Below are 19,675 nucleotides of genomic sequence, written 5' to 3'. Positions count from 1 at the left end.
TCAGGACGACCCCGTGTGAGGCCAGCCAGCCCTGCGTGCCCCTCAGCGCTCCCCTCGACCACGGCAGACCGGAAGCACCCCAAAAGGGAAGGCCTGGGGGTGAGAGGTGGCCCCGGGGGCACGGAGCTGGCTGCCTGCTCCTACCTGGTAGGTTTTGTGGGAAATGACAGTTACAGCCTGAGTTAGAGCCACTCGCCGAGGAGCCTGGTGGGATGGGGAGGGCTTGGTGGGGCGGGGGGGCTCTCACTCCTCAGAGGCAGCCCTCGCAGCCTCTGGGTTGTCGCAACCCAGAGTGTCCACGGGAAGCGACCTGGAACGCAGCACCCGCGTGCGTGGGGAAACGCAAACACCAGTCGGAGAAGGAAGCCGGACAGGGACAGGGCGGAGGGAAACGGGAGGCGTTCCTACTGAGCCACTACTTCCCCCACCCCCACAGCCGCCCTCCCTGGGCCCTGCTGTAAAGCCTCTAGAAGGTTCCATCCTCTCTCTTCAGGATGTTGAGGAAGGATGCAGGTTTCCTCCCGCACGGGAGCATCTGGTTCACGCTGCTGGTCCTGTCTCCCTGGCACGTGTGGGCAAACTGGGGGCCTGCCCACAGCCACCTGCTGCCCTGGGTCCTCGAGGGGGAGGGGGAGGGAAGCAGGGGTCCTGGAATTCTGAACCTAGAGCTCAAAGGGGCGACGCACTTTGAAAACATACACTGCAGTGAAGTGTGCGTAAGGTCAGGCTGCCGACCGTCTCGACCGTGCTGAAGGGCACGTGCAGTAGCGCCGAGCACACCCACAGGGGCGTGCGGCGTCACCGCCGTCCTCTCCAGACCGTTCCTTCCCACCGGACACTCTGCGTCCCACCAGACACCCGCTGCCCCTGCCCGGCACCCATCGTGTGCTTCCTTTCCTCGTGAGTTTGACGTGCGAGGTCCTTCACGGCAGACCCGAGGCACCCCAAGAGGGAAGGCCCGGTGGTGAGAGGTGGCCCCGGGGGCACGGAGCTGTCTGCTGGAGTCACCCAGTACCAACCGCGTCATTTCCCGTGGCAGAATGTCCTCAAGGCCCCTCCGCGTCCAGGCGGCTGCCAGAACTTCCTTTGGGGCTGAGTGCTGCCCGGCTCAGAGGCCCACCCGGCTCTGCTCGTCCACCTGCTGGACGCCGGGCCGGCTCCTTCCCCTCTGGGTATTGTTAGAAGCGCCGCTGGGGACGCTCGTGTGTGCCTTTCCGTGCAGAAATGGGTGGTCGTTTCTCCGGGGCCGATGCAGAAAGGGGGGATGGAGGTTTCCTGGACCGGCGGGCTATTCCCACGCTGGCCGGGCCGAGTCCTGGCTCCACGGCAGCTGTGAGGCCCCAGACGGGCCACCTCCCGTCAGCACTTGTCATTGTTGGTGTCCGACCCAGGCCGGCGTGGGTGCAACCTGGGACCTCAGGTGGCTCTGATTCGCATCCTGCTGATGACTAACGATTCGGGCGGCTCCGCACGGGCGGCCGCGTTTCCCAAACATCCGGCAGCCCGGGCGTGTGTGTGCTGTGGCCCAGCCGGGCCCCTGGGACACGGAGTGACTCAGGCTGACGCGGCGCTGCCCCACGGAGCTCCAAGGGTGAAGAGTCATGAAACAGGTCGCCACCCACGAAGGGCCCCGGGAGCGGCCGCCGGTTCGGGCTGAAAGGGCACCAGAAGGAGGGGCGTGGGCCGGGAGCTTCCTCCAGATCTCCAGTGACCTCAGAGCCCAGGTGCACGGGTTGCCCGTGTGCCAGGCATGGGTCGCAGAACATAGAATTCTTGATTTTATTCTTTAAAATATTTTTAGAGAAGGGGAGGGAGGGAGAACGAGGGAGAGAAACATCAGTGTGTGGCTGCCTCTCTCGCACCCACCCCCACCCCCACCCCCTCCAGGGACCTGGCGGGAAACCCAGGCGTGCGCCCTGCCCAGGAATCAAACCAGCAGCCTTAGCCTTCCGGTGTTCGGAACGGCGCGGAGCCCACTGAGCCACACAGGTCAGGGCAAGAGTCTCAGCTGTCGGTTGGCCCCAGAGTTGGCAGGCACTCGGAGAGCACAGCCTGCTGCCCGGGTGATTGCAGGGCCAGACCCCCAGGGCCCCGCGCCCCCCCACCCCCGTGGGAGAAGTGACAGCGCCGTGTGAAGGGATGGAGCACAGACACGCAGTAGACGGCAGGGCCCGGGGGCGGGGCGGGGGCGGCGCGTGCGCAACGGGGCAGAGGCTTAGTCCGAGAGACGAAAGAATTCTGTGGGTCGGGGCGGTCACGGCTGCACGGCCCTGTGCGTGTGCCCAGGGCCACCGAGCTGCGCCCTGAGAAATGGCCAACATGGTGGGTTTCGTGTTGTGTATAATTAAATAATAGCAATGATAATGAGGCGGAGGCGCCCGAGGAGGAGACCGGCTCCGTCTAGGGCTACCTCTCTCAGCTCCGGCGTGACGGGGGAAGCAGGCCGGACGGAAGGTCTTGCCCCCGCAGAGGGTTGCCGCTCCCCGCCGCCCGCCCGCCCACTCCCTCGCGGGACAGTGACCTTCAGGATGCAGCCGCCCCCTGCCTGGCCCTCACCCTCCAGGCCTTCTCCCAGGACCTGCTGGGCAGCTTCAGCGTCTCCGGGTTGGCCGGCGCGCCCCGCCCAGGAATTCGCGGGGGCGTCCGGGTTAGGAGGTGCTGCAGCCCAGCCAGGCTCTCGGGTGTTCCCTAGACGGCCGGCGGCGGCGGCAGTGGCGGCGGCGGCAGTGGCGGCGGCGGCGGGACCAGAAGCCGGCACCGCGGCCCTGACGCGCCGGAGCCACCTGGCCCCACCTGGCCCCACCGGGTCCGCCAGGCCCGCCCCACGACGCCCCGGGGCCACATGGATGCACAGGGACCCGAAGACCTTGGGCGCGCGCTGCAGGGCGCGGTGAGTGGGGGCCCCGCCCCTCCCTCTTCGCTCTCCCGCCCACCCTGGAGTGGGGTGGGACCTGCGGACCCCCTGCTGCACCCCCGCCCACCCTCCGGCAGGAGAAGCTAGGCAAGGACCGACCAGGAAGCACCACTGTCGGATGTTGTAGGTTCTTCCACCTGCGTGGTCCGGAGGAAGGAGACCTGCTGGGTACCCGACACGGTGGCTGGCCGTGGGCGGTGGTCTTCACACCGCGAGGAGGCGGGCTCTGGGCGGCCAGCGGCCAGTCTGTGGGGGGTAACGCTTGTGCGGGGAGGGAGCTGCGTCACGTCCCGGGCGGTTTGAGGCCGCGTCTGTGAAGCACGAAGCAGCCCGTGCACAGGGCCTGTCTGCCTCCGCAGCAGCGGGCACACTTCCTTCTGGGGCGCGCGGCCAGCGGGCCGGCTGACGCCCCGCCCGGCCAGCGGCCGAGGCCCAACTTGCTGGCTGGGACCCCAGGGCCAGGCTCCGGGCCCATGGCGACCCAGGGGCTCCCTGCTGCCCTCCGCGCCCGGGCTTAGGGGCGGAGTCCCCTTGGGCTGGTCTCTGTGTGCGGTGGAGGGGCCACCAGCTTAGTTATCGTCCCCCCCCACTTGTCGAAAAGACTTTCCTTGTCAATAATCCACTGCGTACACTGTTCTGAAATGCCGGCGTCAGGAGTGAGTATTATCTTCACTGTCTTATGGTTCTTTTTTTTTTTTCCAGGCAGAAAATCTACTCCAGGGACTTGAGGAACATTTTCAAGCTCTGACTGCAACATTAAATCTCAGAAATATCCTTTTCTGTGTTATAGCAAAAACCTCGGCGCTTCGAACTGTTAGATTGCCGTGGAATAGCTTGTCAGTGGAGAATGTTTGACCTGGGACCCCTGTTTCCGTCTGTGCCTGTAAGTGGCATCCTGGTGCCTTCACTACCAGCCACAGCTGGTTGTTTCCGGCTTGACGGGCGGCACAAGGCCCTTTCGTGCGGCAATAAAATGTGCACGCACCCCACACAGGCCTCCACAGCCTCGCCTTCCCGCCGCACCTTGAATAGACCTGCGGTCTGCCCGGGGACCTCCCGCAGGCGCCGCCCCGCACTCGGAAACCCGCAGACAGGACTCAGACCACCTCTGGCCCGGGGGCTCCACCTGGCTCCCCCGCCAGCCGTGTTCTGTGACGCGAGCAGCTCCCCGTTTTGCTGAGACATGAGTTCAAACACAGGGGAGAGCGAGTGTTGCCGGCTGAGCAGGCCCAGACAAGGCGACTGTTAAGTTATCAGGTGTGCCCAGCGTGAGCTCCCTTCTCACAATCACAATGGCTCCTGAAACCCTGTGTGCAAAGCATTTGCACGTAGAACTTGCAATTTCTGATTCTGTAGGTGGGTCCCCACAGGGAAAAAAGCCTGAAACATGACAAACTGAGTTAATTTCCGTAATATCTGCATCCTCATCAGAGTTTGGTTAAGACAGTAAAACATGCCAGACTACCTCCCATCCCTGCACCTGCGCCCACACCTGGGGAGCCGAGCTTTCAGAGCTAAGCTGGGAGACAGCTCCCAAAGACCTCCAGGAAGCACCTGCCCTGACCTCAGGGGTCTTACAGGTGGCAGCCAGGGAGGGCGTTTGTCAGACCAGGGGCGAGCAGGTGCAGGCTGAAGCAGGGCTTTCCGGCCAGAGGCTCTGTGCTCCTTGACGCGGAACTGGAGGAGATGGGGAGGCGCCTCCAGGACCTGCAGAGGAACGTGGACGAACTGATGGTGCAAGCCGGGGTCACAGAAGCCGCCGAGGAGCAGATGGTAAGGCCATGGCTAGGGACCAGGTTTCCTTCCTGCAGAGTCTGTGATCACTTTCGTCTTGAAAACGCAGTCCCATCTTTGCTCACTGTGGGAGTCCCTGCCTTCGTACCTGGAAAACCTTCAGGTACCTGAAAAAGGCTTTCACAAATGCTCCTTTCAAAACGCACCAGCTGAGCCCTGGCCCGGCCTCCCAGTGGGTTCGAGGGTCATCCCCATGAGCCAAGGTGTCGGGTTCAACCCCCAGTCGGGGCGCAGACAGGAAACACCCACTGGGTGCACCAGTAAGTAGAACAACAAGGTGATGTTGTTTCTCTCTCTCTCCCCCTTAAAATCAGTAAGTAAAAAAAAATTAATAGACCAATTTAACACTGTTTATCATATTCCTTTAGAAGTGCACGTTTCAAATGAAAAGCTTTATTATATAAAAGTTGGATTTCATTCAAATACCTGTTTACTCCCACCCCTCCCCCAGTTAACCTTCAGGCAAAACACAAGCCACAGTGATTTGCACACTGGGGATTGTAACCAGCGGTTCCTGTCGGAGACAATGCACTCGTGGAACCACTGGAGCACACGCTGCACTGAGCCCTCAGCCCACTCCCGGAGTCTGCAGGGCCCCGCCCTTCCGGTGGAATTTTGCACGGCCTCGTGAGATGCACACAAACGCTTACCTTCAGGTCCTGGACTGACCTTACGTCCATGTGACGCATGTGCAGAGGCACAACTTCCTTAAGACACATATGTATGTTTTACTGACATCACATTCTGGTTATATGAGCCTATTTTAATAATCACATGCTTTTGTTTTCCCACTTCTTTGACAACTGTCACCCTAAGCCATCTGGCAAATCGCCCACACTTGCCTGCTAAAGCAGAGCCAGTCCACCGTCCGAGACATGAACGTCTCCATCCGGAGCACACTGGGGAGGGCTCTCAAACGCTGCCGTGGGTGAAGACAACACCTGTCCTCCTCGCTGAGGCTGCATCAGACGGGCCCACCTGCCCTGCAGTCCCTTCTAGGCCTCCTGGACACTGGGCCATTCCCCTGAGGGCTCGCTGGGGAAAGGCCAGTGCCCGAGGGCAGGGGTAGTGGGCCAGGTTCTGCAAGACCCCCAGTGGGCACACCCCCAGGCGTGGGATGGCGGTGCGGGAACTGAGTTCCTTCCCTCATCACCTCGACTCCAGCCGGGTTTTAAATCTGGCCAAACTACACTAAATACTGGGCATCAAACTGCATGGTTCGGTGCGTATCAAGACCTCACTTTCTGATGCTCCTGCAGCCATTCTTCAAAGCAGCAGAGAGGAGCCGCCAGGAATCTAAGTCTGCTCAAACACCGTCAGTGCCTTTGACATGAAAAGGCATAAATAAATGCAGGTCTGGTTGGCTAAACCTGTGCTTGTTGGTGATGTCAGGTCAGGGCCTGTGCCACGGGTTTCAGGGGATTCATTTGGCAAACCCCCAAACTCGTGTTCCTGTTGTGGGCATTGTGAGAGGGACGAGAGTCCATGGCCCACGTGACGTCAGGAACTACACTGTTCTACATTCGGAAGGACCGGGCTCCTGGCCAGTGTCCGCGTTACACTACACCTGTGACACCTGTACCACGTCTCCTTCCACAGACAGGAGGAGGCTCTCCAGAACCCCGGGGCCCCGGCGATGGGAGGCGGACTCGAGGCGCCCTGCTCACTGGTCCTCACCGGGAGTCCTCGTTGACCCCGCCCGACTGAAACGAAGGTCGCCCGTCGTCACGTTTTTCTGCACCCTGGAGTTTCCCCACGCAAAGGGTGTTTCCGTCGTCACCACAGGGGACGAAGGCACCTCCATCGAAAGCTTGGGAAACTCCGGTTTATCTGACTGGGCGTTAACTGGTGCGTAAGCAGACCTTTGCCTCTTTCCAACTTCTCCCTCACCCCCGCAGACAGCGGACCAGTCACTTGAAAATGTGATTAAATGAAAACTGCTCTTTTAAAATATGTTTTATTGATTATGCTGTTAGAGTTGTCCCATTTTCTCCCCTTTATTCCCCTCCACCCTGCACACCCCCTTCCACCCACATTCCCCCCACTGAGTTCATGTCCAAGAGTTGTACATGTTACTTGGCTTCTACCTTTCCCACACTATTCTCAACCTCCCCATCTGTTTTCTACCCACCGTCTGTGCTACTTATTCTCCGTACCCTTTCCCCCTCTCTCCCCCTCCCACTCCCCTGTTGCTAACCCTCCATGTGGTCTCCATTTCTGTGGTTCTGTTCCTGTTCTAGTTGTTTGCTTAGTTTGCATGTGTTTTTGTTTTAGGTGTGGTTGTTAATAATTGTGAGTTTGCTGTCATTTTACTGTTCGTATTTTTTATAATAAGGGCTTGGTGATGATGAACTCCTTTAACTTGACCTCATCTGAGAAGCACTTCATCTACCCTTCCATTCTGAATGAAAGCTTTGCTGGATAGAGCAATCTTGGACGTAGGTCTTTGCCTTTCATGACTTGGAATACTTCTCTCCAGCCCCTTCTTGCCTGTAAAGTCTCTTATGAGAAATCAGCTGACAGTCTGATGGGAACTCCTTTGTAGGTGACTGTCCCCTTATCTCTTGCTGCTTCTAGGATTCTCTCCTTCACTTTAATCTTGGCTAATGTAATTATGATGTGTCTTGGTGTGTTCCTCCTTGCGTCCAACTTGTTTGGGGCTCTCTGAGCTTCCTGGACTTCCTGGAAGTCTATTTCCTTTGCCAGATTGGGGGAGTTCTCCTTTATTATTTGTTCAAATAAGTTTTGAATTTGTTGCTCTTCCTCTTCTCCTTCTGGTACCCCTATGATTTGGATGTGGGAATGTTTAAAGATGTCCTGGAGGTTCCTAAGTCTCTCTTCATTTTTTTGAATTCTTGTTTCTTCATTCTTTTCTGGTTGATTGTTTATTTCTTCCTTCTGGTCCACAATGTTGATTTGAGTCCCAGTTTCCTTCCCATCACTATTGTTATTTCACTTAGTGTAGCCTTCATTTTTTAAATGTAATTTGTGACCAAATTCAACCAATTCTGTGAGCATTCTGGTTACCAGTGGGGTTTTTTAAAAATTTATTTATTTTTAGAGAGAGGAGAGGGAGGGAAACAGATTTGTGCAGTTGCTTCTCCTTCCCCCATGTCCCCTACGGGGGACCTGGCCTCACCCCAGGCATGTGCCCTGACTGGAAATCGAACCAGCAACTTTTTCGTTTGCAGGCCCAGTGCTCAATCCACTCACCCACACCAGTCAGGGCTGATACCCGTGTTTTGAACTGTGCATTGTTAGTTGGCTATCTCTTCATAGCTTAGTTGTATTTTTTCTGGGGCTTTGATCTGTTATTTCGTTTGGGCCTTTTTGTTGTTGTTGTTGTTGTCTTGACGAAACTGTTACGTATGAGGGGCGGGGCCTCAGGTGTTACCAGGGCGGGGCAACCCCGTCGCTGGGTTGTGACGCTGTGTGTGGGGCAGGGGTCTGAGAGGGAACAGTGGCGGTTGCTCCACTTTGTGCCAGATTTCAGTCACGTCCCCCGCTGCCCACCAGCAAAGTGGGCCCATCTGGTGCTGATTCCCAGGTGGGTGGGCTTGTGTACGTTCTAGGACCCTGTGGGTCTCTCCAGCGAACTCTCCCGAGGCTGGGAATTTCTCCCACTGCCGCCTCAACCCCCACGGGTGTTTTCAGTCACAGGCTTTGAGGCTTTATTTCCCCGCTGGGGCCCTGGGTTGTGTGGTCCATCCGCTCCCCGGGTGTTTCTCCCGGTTTCTCCGCACGTGAATGCAGCTGCCGCCTTGCCCGCACTGGTCCTCCAGCCGCCGCCTTGCCGTGAGTCCTCCCTGCCCGGTTGCCTGTGTCCGCCCCTCCTATGGGTCTGGAGGAGTGTGTCTTCTTTAACTCCTGGGTTGTTGGACTTCCATACATGTTCAATTTTGTCAGTTCTGGTTTTTTGTTTCTAAATTGTTGTTCTTTGGGTTGTGCAAAAGAGGCACAGTGTGTCTGCCTACGCCTCCATCTTGGCTGGAAGTCCTCAAAAACTTCCTAATAATCTACATAATCTGAGTTTTGGTTTTTAGTATTTGAAAATTCATTTTAGTAAAATAAAAGATTAAAGAAACAAAGGCCACGGGGTAAGAATGCAACTCTGAGGGTGACGAACCACGTAACCAAGAGGTGTGCCGGGGCAGAACATGTCTCCGTCCACACCGGACTCTGGGAGTTGTGCAAGAGAAGCGTGAGCCGTGTGAGGCCAATTTCTTTCCGAAGTCGATTCTATGTAGATCTTCTTCAAAGAAGTTCTACAGCCGTCTCCTAGTGGAGGTTGCTGTGTGGACAGCTGCATTACCCAGCGTCTCCAGTCACATGGCCTTGAGATGACGCGCTCGGACCTGAGCAGTCCAGACAGGCTCTGGGAGCTGCGCTCTCCAGGCCAAACCGAGCCTGACGAGAACCAAGGAGGCAGGTGAGCCAGGAACACCGCCGACTCCGGGTGCCCTGCCCTTTGCTCCCTGGAGGCAGTCAGCAACTAGGTCTCTGTAGGTAACGGAGACGCACTTTCAAACCATTACCCAGCTCCCCTCTCTCTGGAGCCAGAGTGAAATAAACCTGATCACCCCCAAAAGGGTCAGTTATAGGCTCTCATTGTAAAAAATATATATATATTGCTGCATATAAATCATGTTCATCACTCAAAATCTACCATAATTGTACAATTTAGATTAATTACTGTCAACATCTTTTCCTTTTTGATGTATTGATTTTAGAGGTGGGGAGAGAAACATTGATCTAGAGAACTATGCCTCCTGCATGCGCCCCACTGAACCCACAACCTAGGCATGTGTCCTGGCTGGGAATCGAACTCAGGATCCTTTGGTGCATGGGACGATGCCCCAACTGAGCCACACTGTTCACCCAATTTTATATAGTTGATGTGTTTATATCCTGTTTTCTTGGCATGTCATGAACACTTTTTAGGATTTCATTAATCTTTTGAGATGGGAAGGCAGAGAAACCTCAATGTATGGTCACCTCTTGTGTGCCTCCTACCAGGGCACCTGGCCTGCAACCCAGGCCTGTGCCCTGACGGGAATCGAACCGGCGACCCTTTGATTTGCTGGCCAGCACTCCACCACGGAGCCACACCGGCCAGGGCATGAATGTTTTTCCTAGGTGAACATCTCACACACACCTTTCACGGCTGCGAGTCTGTTGTCTCGGACACTGAGGTTCTACCGGCTTTCTTGTGACTACAAATAATCCACAACAAGCACTCGTACCCGTGACTCATCCGCCAGAAAAATGCCAGGTCCTGGGGCAGGAAGTCTAAACCAGCAGCAGCAGGTGGAGTTGGTGGGTGTTCACACTTTGTTTGGGAGAAGGAAGGTGTAAGTGGTTGTGAAAGAATGTACCAGCCTGGAGCTCCCGCGCGCACTCAGGGACGTGAGCGCGGTCTGTGAGCTGGCCAGCAGCCACTCACTGGGTAGCTGCTCTTATTGGAAGCCTGCAGGCCTTCTGTGTGGTCACTGTCGCCCCCTTCTCGCTCCGGACTCGAGCCACTTGCCCAGGAAGAGACTGCCCCCACCCCCTGCCCCTGTGAAACCTGGGAGGGGCAGCGGCTCCAGGCATGCTGCCCACCCCATGCTCCCCACACCCCCCCACCCTGCTCCTGGGCAGCTGGAGGAGAAACTGGAGCCTGGAGTGGAAGCTGTCAGACTGAGGGTTTGTGGACTCCACAGAGAATGCAGTACATTAGATACAATCTTAGGAGCAGTAAGAAGCAGTTTACTCTTTATATTTAAAAGAAAAGCCTCCCAAATTACTTTATTGCATTGTTGTTATAACCGGAAGATACTTTTGGGTTCTGTTGTGGGTTGAACTGCATGCACCCTCCCACCCCTGGGACCTGAGAACGTGACCTTAGTGGACACGGGATGTTGCAGATGTGATTAGCTGGGATGAGGTCAGGCTGGAGTCAGGGAGCCTTCCTCCAATGCCATGTCCTTATAAAAGGGGGCATTTAGCCATGGCCGGGTAGCTCAGTTGTTTAGAGTGTCAACCCCCTACGTTATGGTTGTGGGTTCAATACCCAGTCAGGGCAATATAAGACTCAACCAAAAATGCATCAAGAAGTGGGACAACAAATCAATGTTTCTCTGTAAAAATAAATTAAAAAAAAAAAAAAGGAAATTTGGACACACACACAACTCGGGGAGAAGGCCTCGAGAAGATGAGAGCTGAGACGGGTGGGCTGGGAGACGCCTGGGGCCCCGATGTCCACTCTCCAGGCTGTTGAGACACGAACGTCTGCTGGGTGGTGTGGGCGGCCCAGGCTCTGGCCCTTTGCAGCCTGGGAAACGGAGACCCCACCGCCAAGGGGGCGAACCAGAGCAGCCGCAGGGCACCCCCGCCCTCCACTCCGGGGCTGGAGAACTAAGCTGCTCGCGAGCTGTGACCGACACAAGGAGCCGACCACTGGGACGCCCCCGTCTCCGCACACTCGTTTACTTCAGCTGGGTGTTTACAGACGCCCGCCAGCGTGGAAGTACGGCCGCCAGGCCCCCTCCAGGTGCGGGCCACGCAGGCCCGTGCTTCCCCCAACTCCTCCGCAAAGGCTTTGAGTCCCACGTGTCTCCACGGGAAGCGGCTGCTCAGCGCACACGCCCCGCCTGCGGCCGGTGCTCAGTACCGGTACTTTGTGGAGTAGTCCTTCGGGGACACGACCAGGCCTCGGCCCTTGCGGGCGCCCCGGTACACGGTCTCGATGATGTCGATCATCTCCTGCTTGTCCTCCATGGCCCAGTTGATCTTGTTGTTGTTGCCGGTGCCCAGGTCGATCATGATGTGCTTGTTCCTACAGGGAGAGGCACACGCTCATCAGGGCCCCCGAGGGGCCGGGGCCCAGGCAACAACCGGGCTGAGCCTCGGGGGTCCTCCCCCAACCGACCTGCCCCAAGAGAACCCACACAGCCTGCTGGCCTCGGGCCTGCAGGACCCCGAGTTCACACACGGTGCTGTTTTCAGCCACAAAGCTGTGCCGACTGGTCACACAGACTGTGAAGCTAAGGCACGCCCTGCACAGCCCGCCTGGGCCGCCCTCGCCAACGGGGGCTCCTCGCGTGGGGCAGACACGACACCGCCGTCCACCGGCTTGGGTGACGGCAGCGGCAGGGAGGCACTGGCACACGTGGCCATGTCCAAGGGTGGTCTCTTTCCAATGAGGCCTCCACGACAGAGCTATCTCTTCACTCATGATGTGCCCTGACCTTCCTGCCACACGAACACCATCAAACGTATGTGGCGTCTGCGCCAGGCCCCTGTGGCCCTGGCCGGTGTCCATTCCCATGGCTTCCTCTGAAGCAAAGCCCGTGAGCTGCGGAATCGAATGCACCTACGGCAGCCAGGGAAACGCTGTTCTTCAGGCCAACGATTCACAGGCTAGAGTCCACGACAGAAGGTCTACGCTGACAGAATGACTTGTAAACAAAGAAATTAAGTGCAGGTTTCACAAAGAATACTAAATAGAGTCACTGATGTCACATTTCAAAAGTGAGTTGTTTTAAAAGACATTTTTCACCAGCAGGTTATTTAAAGGTACCTTAAATGTGAGTAAAAATGTCTTCTGTGTAATTACACCTCATCTAGGTTTCTAGGCAAAGTTATTTCAAAAGAGTAACTTGTTAGCGAGGAAACGATAAAACGGGAAATTGTGCTACTTTGGACATTGTTTAAAGGATTGCACTGATGGCCTGGTGATACAGCGTGTAAGTGACAAGGCGACGTAACTGACTTCCTTCTGAATAAAAGGATCTAAAGGCACCTTGATCGCATTAGACCTCCAGACCAGCCACTCCAATCGAAACAGCTGTAAGAGGAGGGGGCGACCCCAGTGGCGACTGGGAGGGCAGGAGGGGGCGCACCTGAAGAAGAACATGACCGTGCACGGGTCGTACAGCTCGTACATCTTGTTGAAGTCAGGCACCTCCGTGATGTCCACAAGGTAAATAACTGCGAAGTTTTTAACCTGAAAGAAGATTGAAAAAATTCTGAAATAACAAATCAACTTTTTATTCTGCAAAAGCACATTAGAAGTGAAAACAATCATCTCTGTGTGTGTAATAGAACAACTTCTACACTAACTCTCCAGCATTTCCCCCAAGAGCATTAACACAGAAAACAATCCAACAAGCTCAGGATTCTGAGCAATTCACTGGCTGTGTACACCTCCTTTTAACGCTTTCAGAATGGCAAGTTACAAGAACCTGCAGAAAATGTCCACACGTGCTGTTATTCACGCTGATCTAGCAATAATCTATACAAGCTTTTCAAAGCTGTACTTGTATGAATACTTCATCACATGCACGGAACAGCTGCTTTACAACATGCCTTTGGGATTCAGCTGTACATTCCCCATGTACTTAGGTTTCGCCTCTTGTAAATACTAAAACACTAGTGTCCCAAATAATATCGTGTATGTCAAATTTTCTTTAATTACAAGTTCATCAGAGAAGATTTAGAACCCCCCCCCCCAAAAAAAACGAAAAATAAAATCACCTTCAACACCAACACACAGTTAACTGCTGCAAAGGTATTTTTAGTATATTCTTTCCCATTTTTTTCTGGTATATACATAGTTATACTGTAAAAATCTGTTCAGCCCTGGCTGGTGTGGCTCAGTGGATTGGGCACCAGCCTGGGAACCAAAAGGTCGCTGGTTCAATTCCCAGTCAGGGCACGTGCCTAGGTTGCAGGCCAGGTCCCCAGTAGGGGGCATGTGCGAGGTAACCAATAGGTGTATCTCTCACACACTGATGTTTCTGTCCCTCTCTTTCTCCCTCCCTTCCTCTCTAAAAATAAATAAATATCTAAAAAAAAAAACCTGGTCATAGTGTTTTAACAAAATGTGATCATACAGATACGATATTTAGTGCCTGGCTTTAATCACAAGCATTCTCATATACACTGTCCTTGACAAAAACACAACTTTTATGGCTACATTAAACAATTAGTTCTTCAAATAGCTACAGCCTGTATTCCCTGCTCTTCCCCAGCTGACACCATCGTCCCCCCGCATTCATTAAAGCCGGGAGAAGACTGTCTTTCACGGCCACATAACACGCCACCCGGGAGGGTGTGCGTTTCCAGTTTAAGCCCCAACGTCCATACCTGGCCCGCCAACTGCCAGCACCTGCTCTGGCGCTGTCGGGGCCCCCCCGTGGTGCTGCGCCTGGCCCACTGCCCCCTGTCACTGGACACTGTGGCTGCTCCCCTGTCGCTGTGAACGACAGCCATGGGCCCGTGGGGGACCAGGCCTCGCCTCCGAAGGGCCGGGGGCTGAGAACAGGGTGACTTCTCGCCAGGCTCTTTGTGCAACGCCGGCCCCACCACCTGAACGTCCCGGCTGGAGCACACCCAACGCCTCACACCTTCTGTCTCTGAGGTGCCCAAGAAGTGACCGTGCCCATTTTAATGTGTTTCCCTGAAGTTTACCTAACCACTAGAATTTCCCCTTTTTTCAGGTTCTCTTCCCACTTACCCAGGGGAATTGTCTTTTCAAATGGTACCGTGAACTCATTTGCGTAAGTCTACCATATTTACAATACTTCCCTGCTACGTTGTAGCCATCATAACTGGCTGTTCAGTAGTATGTTTTTAACCATGAACCGCACCCACAAATTACACTTTTATCATCAAGTTGTTTCTAATACCCACAGTCTGCACATCATCCGCATCAGTAAACACCCGTTCCAGGCCCGCTGCCCCCACACTAACTCGCGTTTTCCTCAGGGAGGCGGTGACCAGCCACCGCCGCCACGAGCCCTGAGCCCCCGCACTGGCTAGGAGCCCCTCGGACACACCAGGACACGCGGTCTGTGCGTCCCCCGGCTAACTGTTACACTTCTAGGTAATCCATTTCAAAGCCTCGAAAACAATTACACGGTGACTTTATTTCCTAAAGCTGCGTGCCCTGATTAGCTCCACTCACGACACGGCTGCATTCATGACAGACCGTGACGTGAGGGAAGCGATCACAACAGCAGCGGCGGGGACTGCGGGCCGGTCACTGCCTACACGGCAGGACGTGTTCTGCAGCCTTTCTGTCCTCTCCGCTCTCACAGCTACCGGTGGGTCCGGCCCTGGTCATGCAGACTTCCAGGTCACACAGGTAGTAGGTGGCAGCCTCCAGCTCAGCCTCACCCTTAACCACCGCTCAGTCCTGCCACGCGGAGCTGCTTGCTGGAGGGCTGCTACACCCAGAGCCACAAGCCCACAGCAAACACAACAGTGCGCCTTCTGCTGGCTCCGGTCGACTCCTCACTGACCGAGCACCAGCTCCCGCTGGTCCACGCACATCACGTGATGCTTCAGAAAGCTCCCCACGGCCACCCCCAAAGAGTCCTATCCGTGTGCTTGCCTTACACACAGCTCCTTTTAGAATGTATAGTTCCAAGCCAATGCTACTGGGGTGTTGCATGTTTTAAACTACTTTCTGGGCTTTTTAACACAAAAATTAAACACCCCACTTACTCTTACCCCTCACGAGACTCAGGTAACAGCGGGCTGTGACAGACTGTGTTCCTACAGGACGGCAGACAACGCAGAGGGACGCGAGCCAGTCTCTTTTCGAAGCTGCATACAGCCCTGGCCACGTGGCTCAGTGCGTGGGGCATCGTCCCGCAAACCGAAAGGTCCTGGGCTCAACTCCCCATCACGGCACACATCTGGGTTGAGGGTTCAGTCCCTGGTCAGGACACGTGCAAGAGGCAGCTCACTGATGTTTCTCTCTCACATCAATGTTTCTCTCCCTGTTTCTTCCTCCCTTCCCCTCTCTGGAATCAATCAAAGTAAAAAAAGGGCGGCGGCGGGAGCGGGGCGGGGTGCCCTGCACATAAAACCATCTGCTTAACAGAAAAGTTTGTTATGACCACTCTCCCGACTTTGGGACATTTGTAAAGAGCATCTCTCTGTTTCAGGACGGCTCAACACGAATCCAGTACGAGGGGCTGGCACTGTCAGAGCACCAAGTCAACACTCCACATTTCAGCCTCAGCATGGGGACTTTTACTCACTTTAAAACAGCTGGGGTATCCAAACGGGGCGCGTAACAAGATGAGGAAGATCCCCCATTATCTGCCATTTCTGCAGAGGGAGATTTTTAAAGAGTTAAATTGTTCTTTACACTAAAATCTTACATTTCAAAAATTCCTGTTGAGCTTCCCAAAAGAACTTCCAGAATTATAAATTCATAGTTGGCCCTTATACTAAGAAGGAAATAAAAACATTAACAGCTTTATAACAAATTTCAAGTCTGCATTTTGAATAACTATGTAATAGTACAATATTGAAAGTTCATTAAAATAAAAATCCAAATTTTGGGACAAAAGAAAAAGAGTAACTTAAAAGGCCAGAGGAAAATGCTCAAATTGAGTCTAGTTAAACTTAGCATCAACAGGTTCGCTACAAGAGGAGTGTGGTCATTGGTGACACCGTGATTCGCTTGAAAAGTGCCATACAGGTGTCGGAAAAGAACCACTGTGGTCAAAATCCCTAAAAACTTAAGTTAGCGCATAAAATTTGTCTCCTAGCTAAGGGCACCTTGCCGAGTTCTGCTCAGACATGAAGAGCCAACCAGCCCTCACGTCTCTAGCCATCCTAGCCCGGCGCTGCGGGCAGCAGGATCTGGACATCACCAGGTGAGATGCCACCACCTGCAAGTTAGAGCCCGGCACACACACCCTGGGTTAGTTGACAGCACGCTAAGGATCTGCTTCTCGGGAAAGTGCCCAGTAGCATCTCCACTGAGCTCAGCAGTACCTGCTCTTGACCACTGCAGCCGAGACAATGAATGAACAAATGACCCGGTTGAGGCTCTCCGGGCTCCCCAGGAATCTCCTCAAGCCCCTCAGCACCTTGGGAATGGCCAACAGGCACCACACTCACACTCAGACCCAGGCCTCTGCTGAGGGGCTTCTGAAAGCTTGTTACAGAAGCCGTTTCTGGACCTCACCCCAGACCCATGGAGTCAGGATCTTGGTGATGCACTTGGTAAGTACTCCTAGGGGCACTGATTATGACTGACATGGAAGACCGGTCCCTGACGTCCACAGTGCCACCCCCCACCCCGGCTCTGCCTCTCCTGTCGAACAGGAGACTGTAAAATCAGCTTTTCTTTCCTAAGTACAAGACGTGCCTTTTTCTCTGTTGCTATTGACTCAAAGTGTCATTTTAACCCGGCCTGTGTTAGTATCACCTGTTACCATGAAAGAAAAGGTGATTTCACCCTGGCTGGTGTGGCTCAGTGGATTCTGTGCCAGCCTGCAAACCAAAGGCTTGCCGGTTCGATTCCCAGTCAGGGCACATGCCTACGTTGCAGGTAAGAGGTAACCACACACTGATGTTTCTCTCCCTTCCCCTCTCTAAAAATAAATAAAATCTTTAAAAAGAAGATGGTTTCAATGTGTCCACTTTTACTTTTCAATCAAATGAATAACCTGAGATAATTCATAAATTAGTAAGAAGTTAATTATTTCATTAACACTCTAATATATTTGCCTTTTGCTCTATTGCTGCAATTGCAAAAATCCTAGTCTGTTATCTTAAAATCGCCATGAAGAAATTTCAAAAAAGAACTGAGGCCCTGGTTACAGAGTAACGCCCTACAGCTGCACACTTACTGCCTGCAGCCCAGCGCCCCAGGCAAACCCCTGTGTATATGAAATGTCAGGAAAACCAGATCTAACACGGAACAGTTCTATGTTGTCCGACTGTTCCCTGCATTTAAATGATCACATCAAGTGACACACGATGAGCCTGGTGGCATTAAAATAAAAAGGAAACAGCAGGATTTACTATGCCATTAACATAAACGTTCTGCTTTATAAATACAAGTAAACGTGGTACCAAAAAAAGGACAAACTTTTTAAGCTGAGCTTTTAAAAGTGAATGCCACCGCTCTTGCCAAAGTCTGCAAATGTGTTATGTTCGTGGTACTACACATGCAGATTTTGAAAAACGCCCTATAGCTAGGAATCAAGCTCGTCACCAAGTCAGTTCTCTTCATTCGGTGGCTTCTGGAGATTAAGGCCTGAAGAACGAGTGCGGACTGCAGCTTTCACCCTCACTTTCAAATTTCCCTGCCCACCAGCAAAGCCAAAGAAAGCAGACACCGAGCAGCTGCAGCGCCCCGGGAGCCGGGCTGCGGTACCTTCTCCGCGATGCTGTACAGAACCTCGTCCATCTTCATGCACGTAGGGTCCCAATCGTGCCCGAACCGAATGACCACCACCCGGTCTTCTTCCGAAAGGATGGCCTGGTCCACCTGCCAGCCGTTGTGCAAGTGCGGGAGCATGTACGACATGTCGGCGACTCCGCTGGCTTCTGTGGGAGAGGGACTCGCTGGCCGAGCTGCTTCCGGCTCAACCCCAGCGCGCGGCGCTGGCGGGGGGCGCTGCCGCCGCGGTCGCCACTCCCCCTCCGGACCCCGGACGCCCACTCCCGGCGGGCCCCACTTCCTCCCAGGACCCCACTCCCGATTCCCCGCCCAGCTCCGCTCCCCTCCGGCCCGAACGCCCGCCACCCCCCCCCCCCCCATGATCCGGACCCCGGAGCCCCGACCCTCGCCCACACCGACCTCCGCAGATTCCCGAACTCCAATTCAGTGGCCGCTCACGGCCGGCGGGCGAGCGGGCGTGCGTGCGGGCGTATGCGTGCGCGTGCCCGCCGGGCGTGCGTCGCCGTGCGCGCGTCCGTGCTGGGGCTGCCTGCCCGGGTGAGTACTCTGGCTGTCGCCGAGTCTGGTCGCGAAGGGGCGGGTCCACCGTCCGAAGGGCGGGGTCTGTGTCGGACTGAAAGCGGCTTCGGGGCGGAGCCGCCCTGCCTGGGGCGGGGCTTGTCCCAGTCACTCCACAGAAGCACCGAATGAAAGCACACTCTGCTTTCCTTGCCTAAAGCAGTTTGTTAACACGAAAGTACCCCAAGCTAATATATTGGTGTTATTTGCAGCACAAAAGTTTCACATTTTGATTAAGTCCAATTTATTTTTTTCTTTTGTTGCTTGTGCTTTTGGTGTCATATGCCTAAGAAACCCAGGTCATGAATGTTTACTCCTGTTTTCTCCTTATTCCTGTAAGAATTTTATGCTTTTAACTCTTACATTTAGGTCTACGATAATTTTAGTTAACTTTTGTGTACGTCAGGTGTCCAACTTGTTTCTTTTGCATGTGGGTATCCAGTCGTCCCACATCGTTTATTGGAGAGATTGTTCTTTCCCCATCAAATGCGTTGGCACCGTTATTGAACATCAATTGACTTTAGATGCAAGGAGTTATTTCTGTAGTGTCAGTTCTACTCCAGTGATCCTTGTGTGTTGTGGGGGAGCTTTGTCCGCAGAGCCCGCCGTCCGCCACGGATGAGAGCAAGTCTACCAAGACACGATCTGCTTGGGGAGGAAAGGTGGCCGATCTCTCACAGGAAGGACCAGGAGCCTTTTCCCCAACTGCTTTTATTGGGTTCGTTTACCCAGGAATTCAGGTAAAGCTCATTAATCATTGCCCAGAAGTAAGGATCAAATAACAGGGAAATCTGAGGGCCTATTCTGAGTCAGGGTCAGATAGCTAAGGAACTATAAAAAACTTTAAGGGACAAACTAACTTCTTCCTTGGACCCTTCTCATTCAACTGAGAGCATTCTAAACAAAGCAGGTTTCACAGGATTTTACATATTCTTTCTTAGGCCTGATCACCCAAATCCCCCCTTTCCAGCACAGGGTGGTACCACCCTCTGTCATTGTTTCAGGCTTAGCTGGAGTAAGGGAAGCAAGGCAGCCAAGGGATAAGGAGATTTTTCTCCCAGACGAAGATGACTCAGGCTTTGTCAAAGCTTAGGGGTGAGGGTCAATCACCCCCTTTTGCTGTAGCCCCCAAAGTCCTTCCTTGGGGGCCTCCCATGTGATCGTGCCTGTCTTAGATTGTTCCCTCCTTGGGGAATCTTACCCATTATTGGCTA

At 54.3% G+C, this 19,675-nt stretch overlaps 2 protein-coding genes across 3 annotated transcripts; one reads left to right on the top strand and one right to left on the bottom strand.

The window, feature by feature from the left end:
- The first annotated feature begins 2,733 nt into the window (after positions 1-2,733).
- Positions 2,734-6,679, top strand: HSBP1L1 (heat shock factor binding protein 1 like 1). Its single transcript, XM_028524309.2, has 4 exons — positions 2,734-2,890; positions 3,617-3,683; positions 4,593-4,687; positions 6,308-6,679. Exons 1-4 carry the CDS (start codon positions 2,843-2,845, stop codon positions 6,413-6,415), a joined length of 318 nt encoding a protein of 105 aa, XP_028380110.1. The 5' UTR covers positions 2,734-2,842; the 3' UTR covers positions 6,416-6,679.
- A 4,167-nt stretch (positions 6,680-10,846) lies between these two features.
- Positions 10,847-18,356, bottom strand: TXNL4A (thioredoxin like 4A). 2 transcript variants are annotated; one of them, XM_028524319.2, is made up of 4 exons: positions 18,303-18,356; positions 17,877-18,049; positions 12,592-12,695; positions 10,847-11,525 (listed from the first exon to the last, which is right to left on the bottom strand). In XM_028524319.2, the coding sequence occupies exons 2-4, from the start codon at positions 18,027-18,029 to the stop codon at positions 11,354-11,356; spliced, it is 429 nt and encodes a 142-aa protein (XP_028380120.1). In that variant the 5' UTR covers positions 18,030-18,049; positions 18,303-18,356; the 3' UTR covers positions 10,847-11,353. The 2 variants fall into 2 exon arrangements, with proteins under 2 accessions (XP_028380120.1, XP_035866032.1); XM_036010139.1 differs by lacking the exon at positions 18,303-18,356 and adding an exon at positions 15,742-15,811 and having other exon boundaries at positions 17,877-18,015.
- Between the last annotated feature and the right edge of the window lie 1,319 nt (positions 18,357-19,675).

Source organism: Phyllostomus discolor, chromosome 9 (genome assembly GCF_004126475.2).
Source record: "Phyllostomus discolor isolate MPI-MPIP mPhyDis1 chromosome 9, mPhyDis1.pri.v3, whole genome shotgun sequence".
Taxonomy (NCBI): Eukaryota; Metazoa; Chordata; class Mammalia; order Chiroptera; family Phyllostomidae; genus Phyllostomus; species Phyllostomus discolor.
Note: the sequence above shows the minus strand (reverse complement) of the source record. Positions and strands in the feature narration are given on the sequence as shown.

Excerpts from the sequence above, each read along its gene's own strand:
- HSBP1L1 (XM_028524309.2), top strand. The coding sequence starts at position 2,843 with ATGGATGCACAGGGACCCGAAGACCTTGGGCGCGCGCTGCAGGGCGCG. Across the intron at positions 2,891-3,616 it reads GGCGCGCGCTGCAGGGCGCG|GCAGAAAATCTACTCCAGGG; the intron begins GTGAGTGGGGGC and ends TTTTTTTTCCAG. Across the intron at positions 3,684-4,592 it reads TGCAACATTAAATCTCAGAA|TGGAGGAGATGGGGAGGCGC; the intron begins ATATCCTTTTCT and ends TTGACGCGGAAC.
- TXNL4A (XM_028524319.2), bottom strand. The coding sequence starts at position 18,029 with ATGTCGTACATGCTCCCGCACTTGCACAACGGCTGGCAGGTGGACCAG. Across the intron at positions 12,696-17,876 it reads TGTACAGCATCGCGGAGAAG|GTTAAAAACTTCGCAGTTAT; the intron begins GTACCGCAGCCC and ends ATCTTCTTTCAG. Across the intron at positions 11,526-12,591 it reads ACGGTCATGTTCTTCTTCAG|GAACAAGCACATCATGATCG; the intron begins GTGCGCCCCCTC and ends CTCTCCCTGTAG.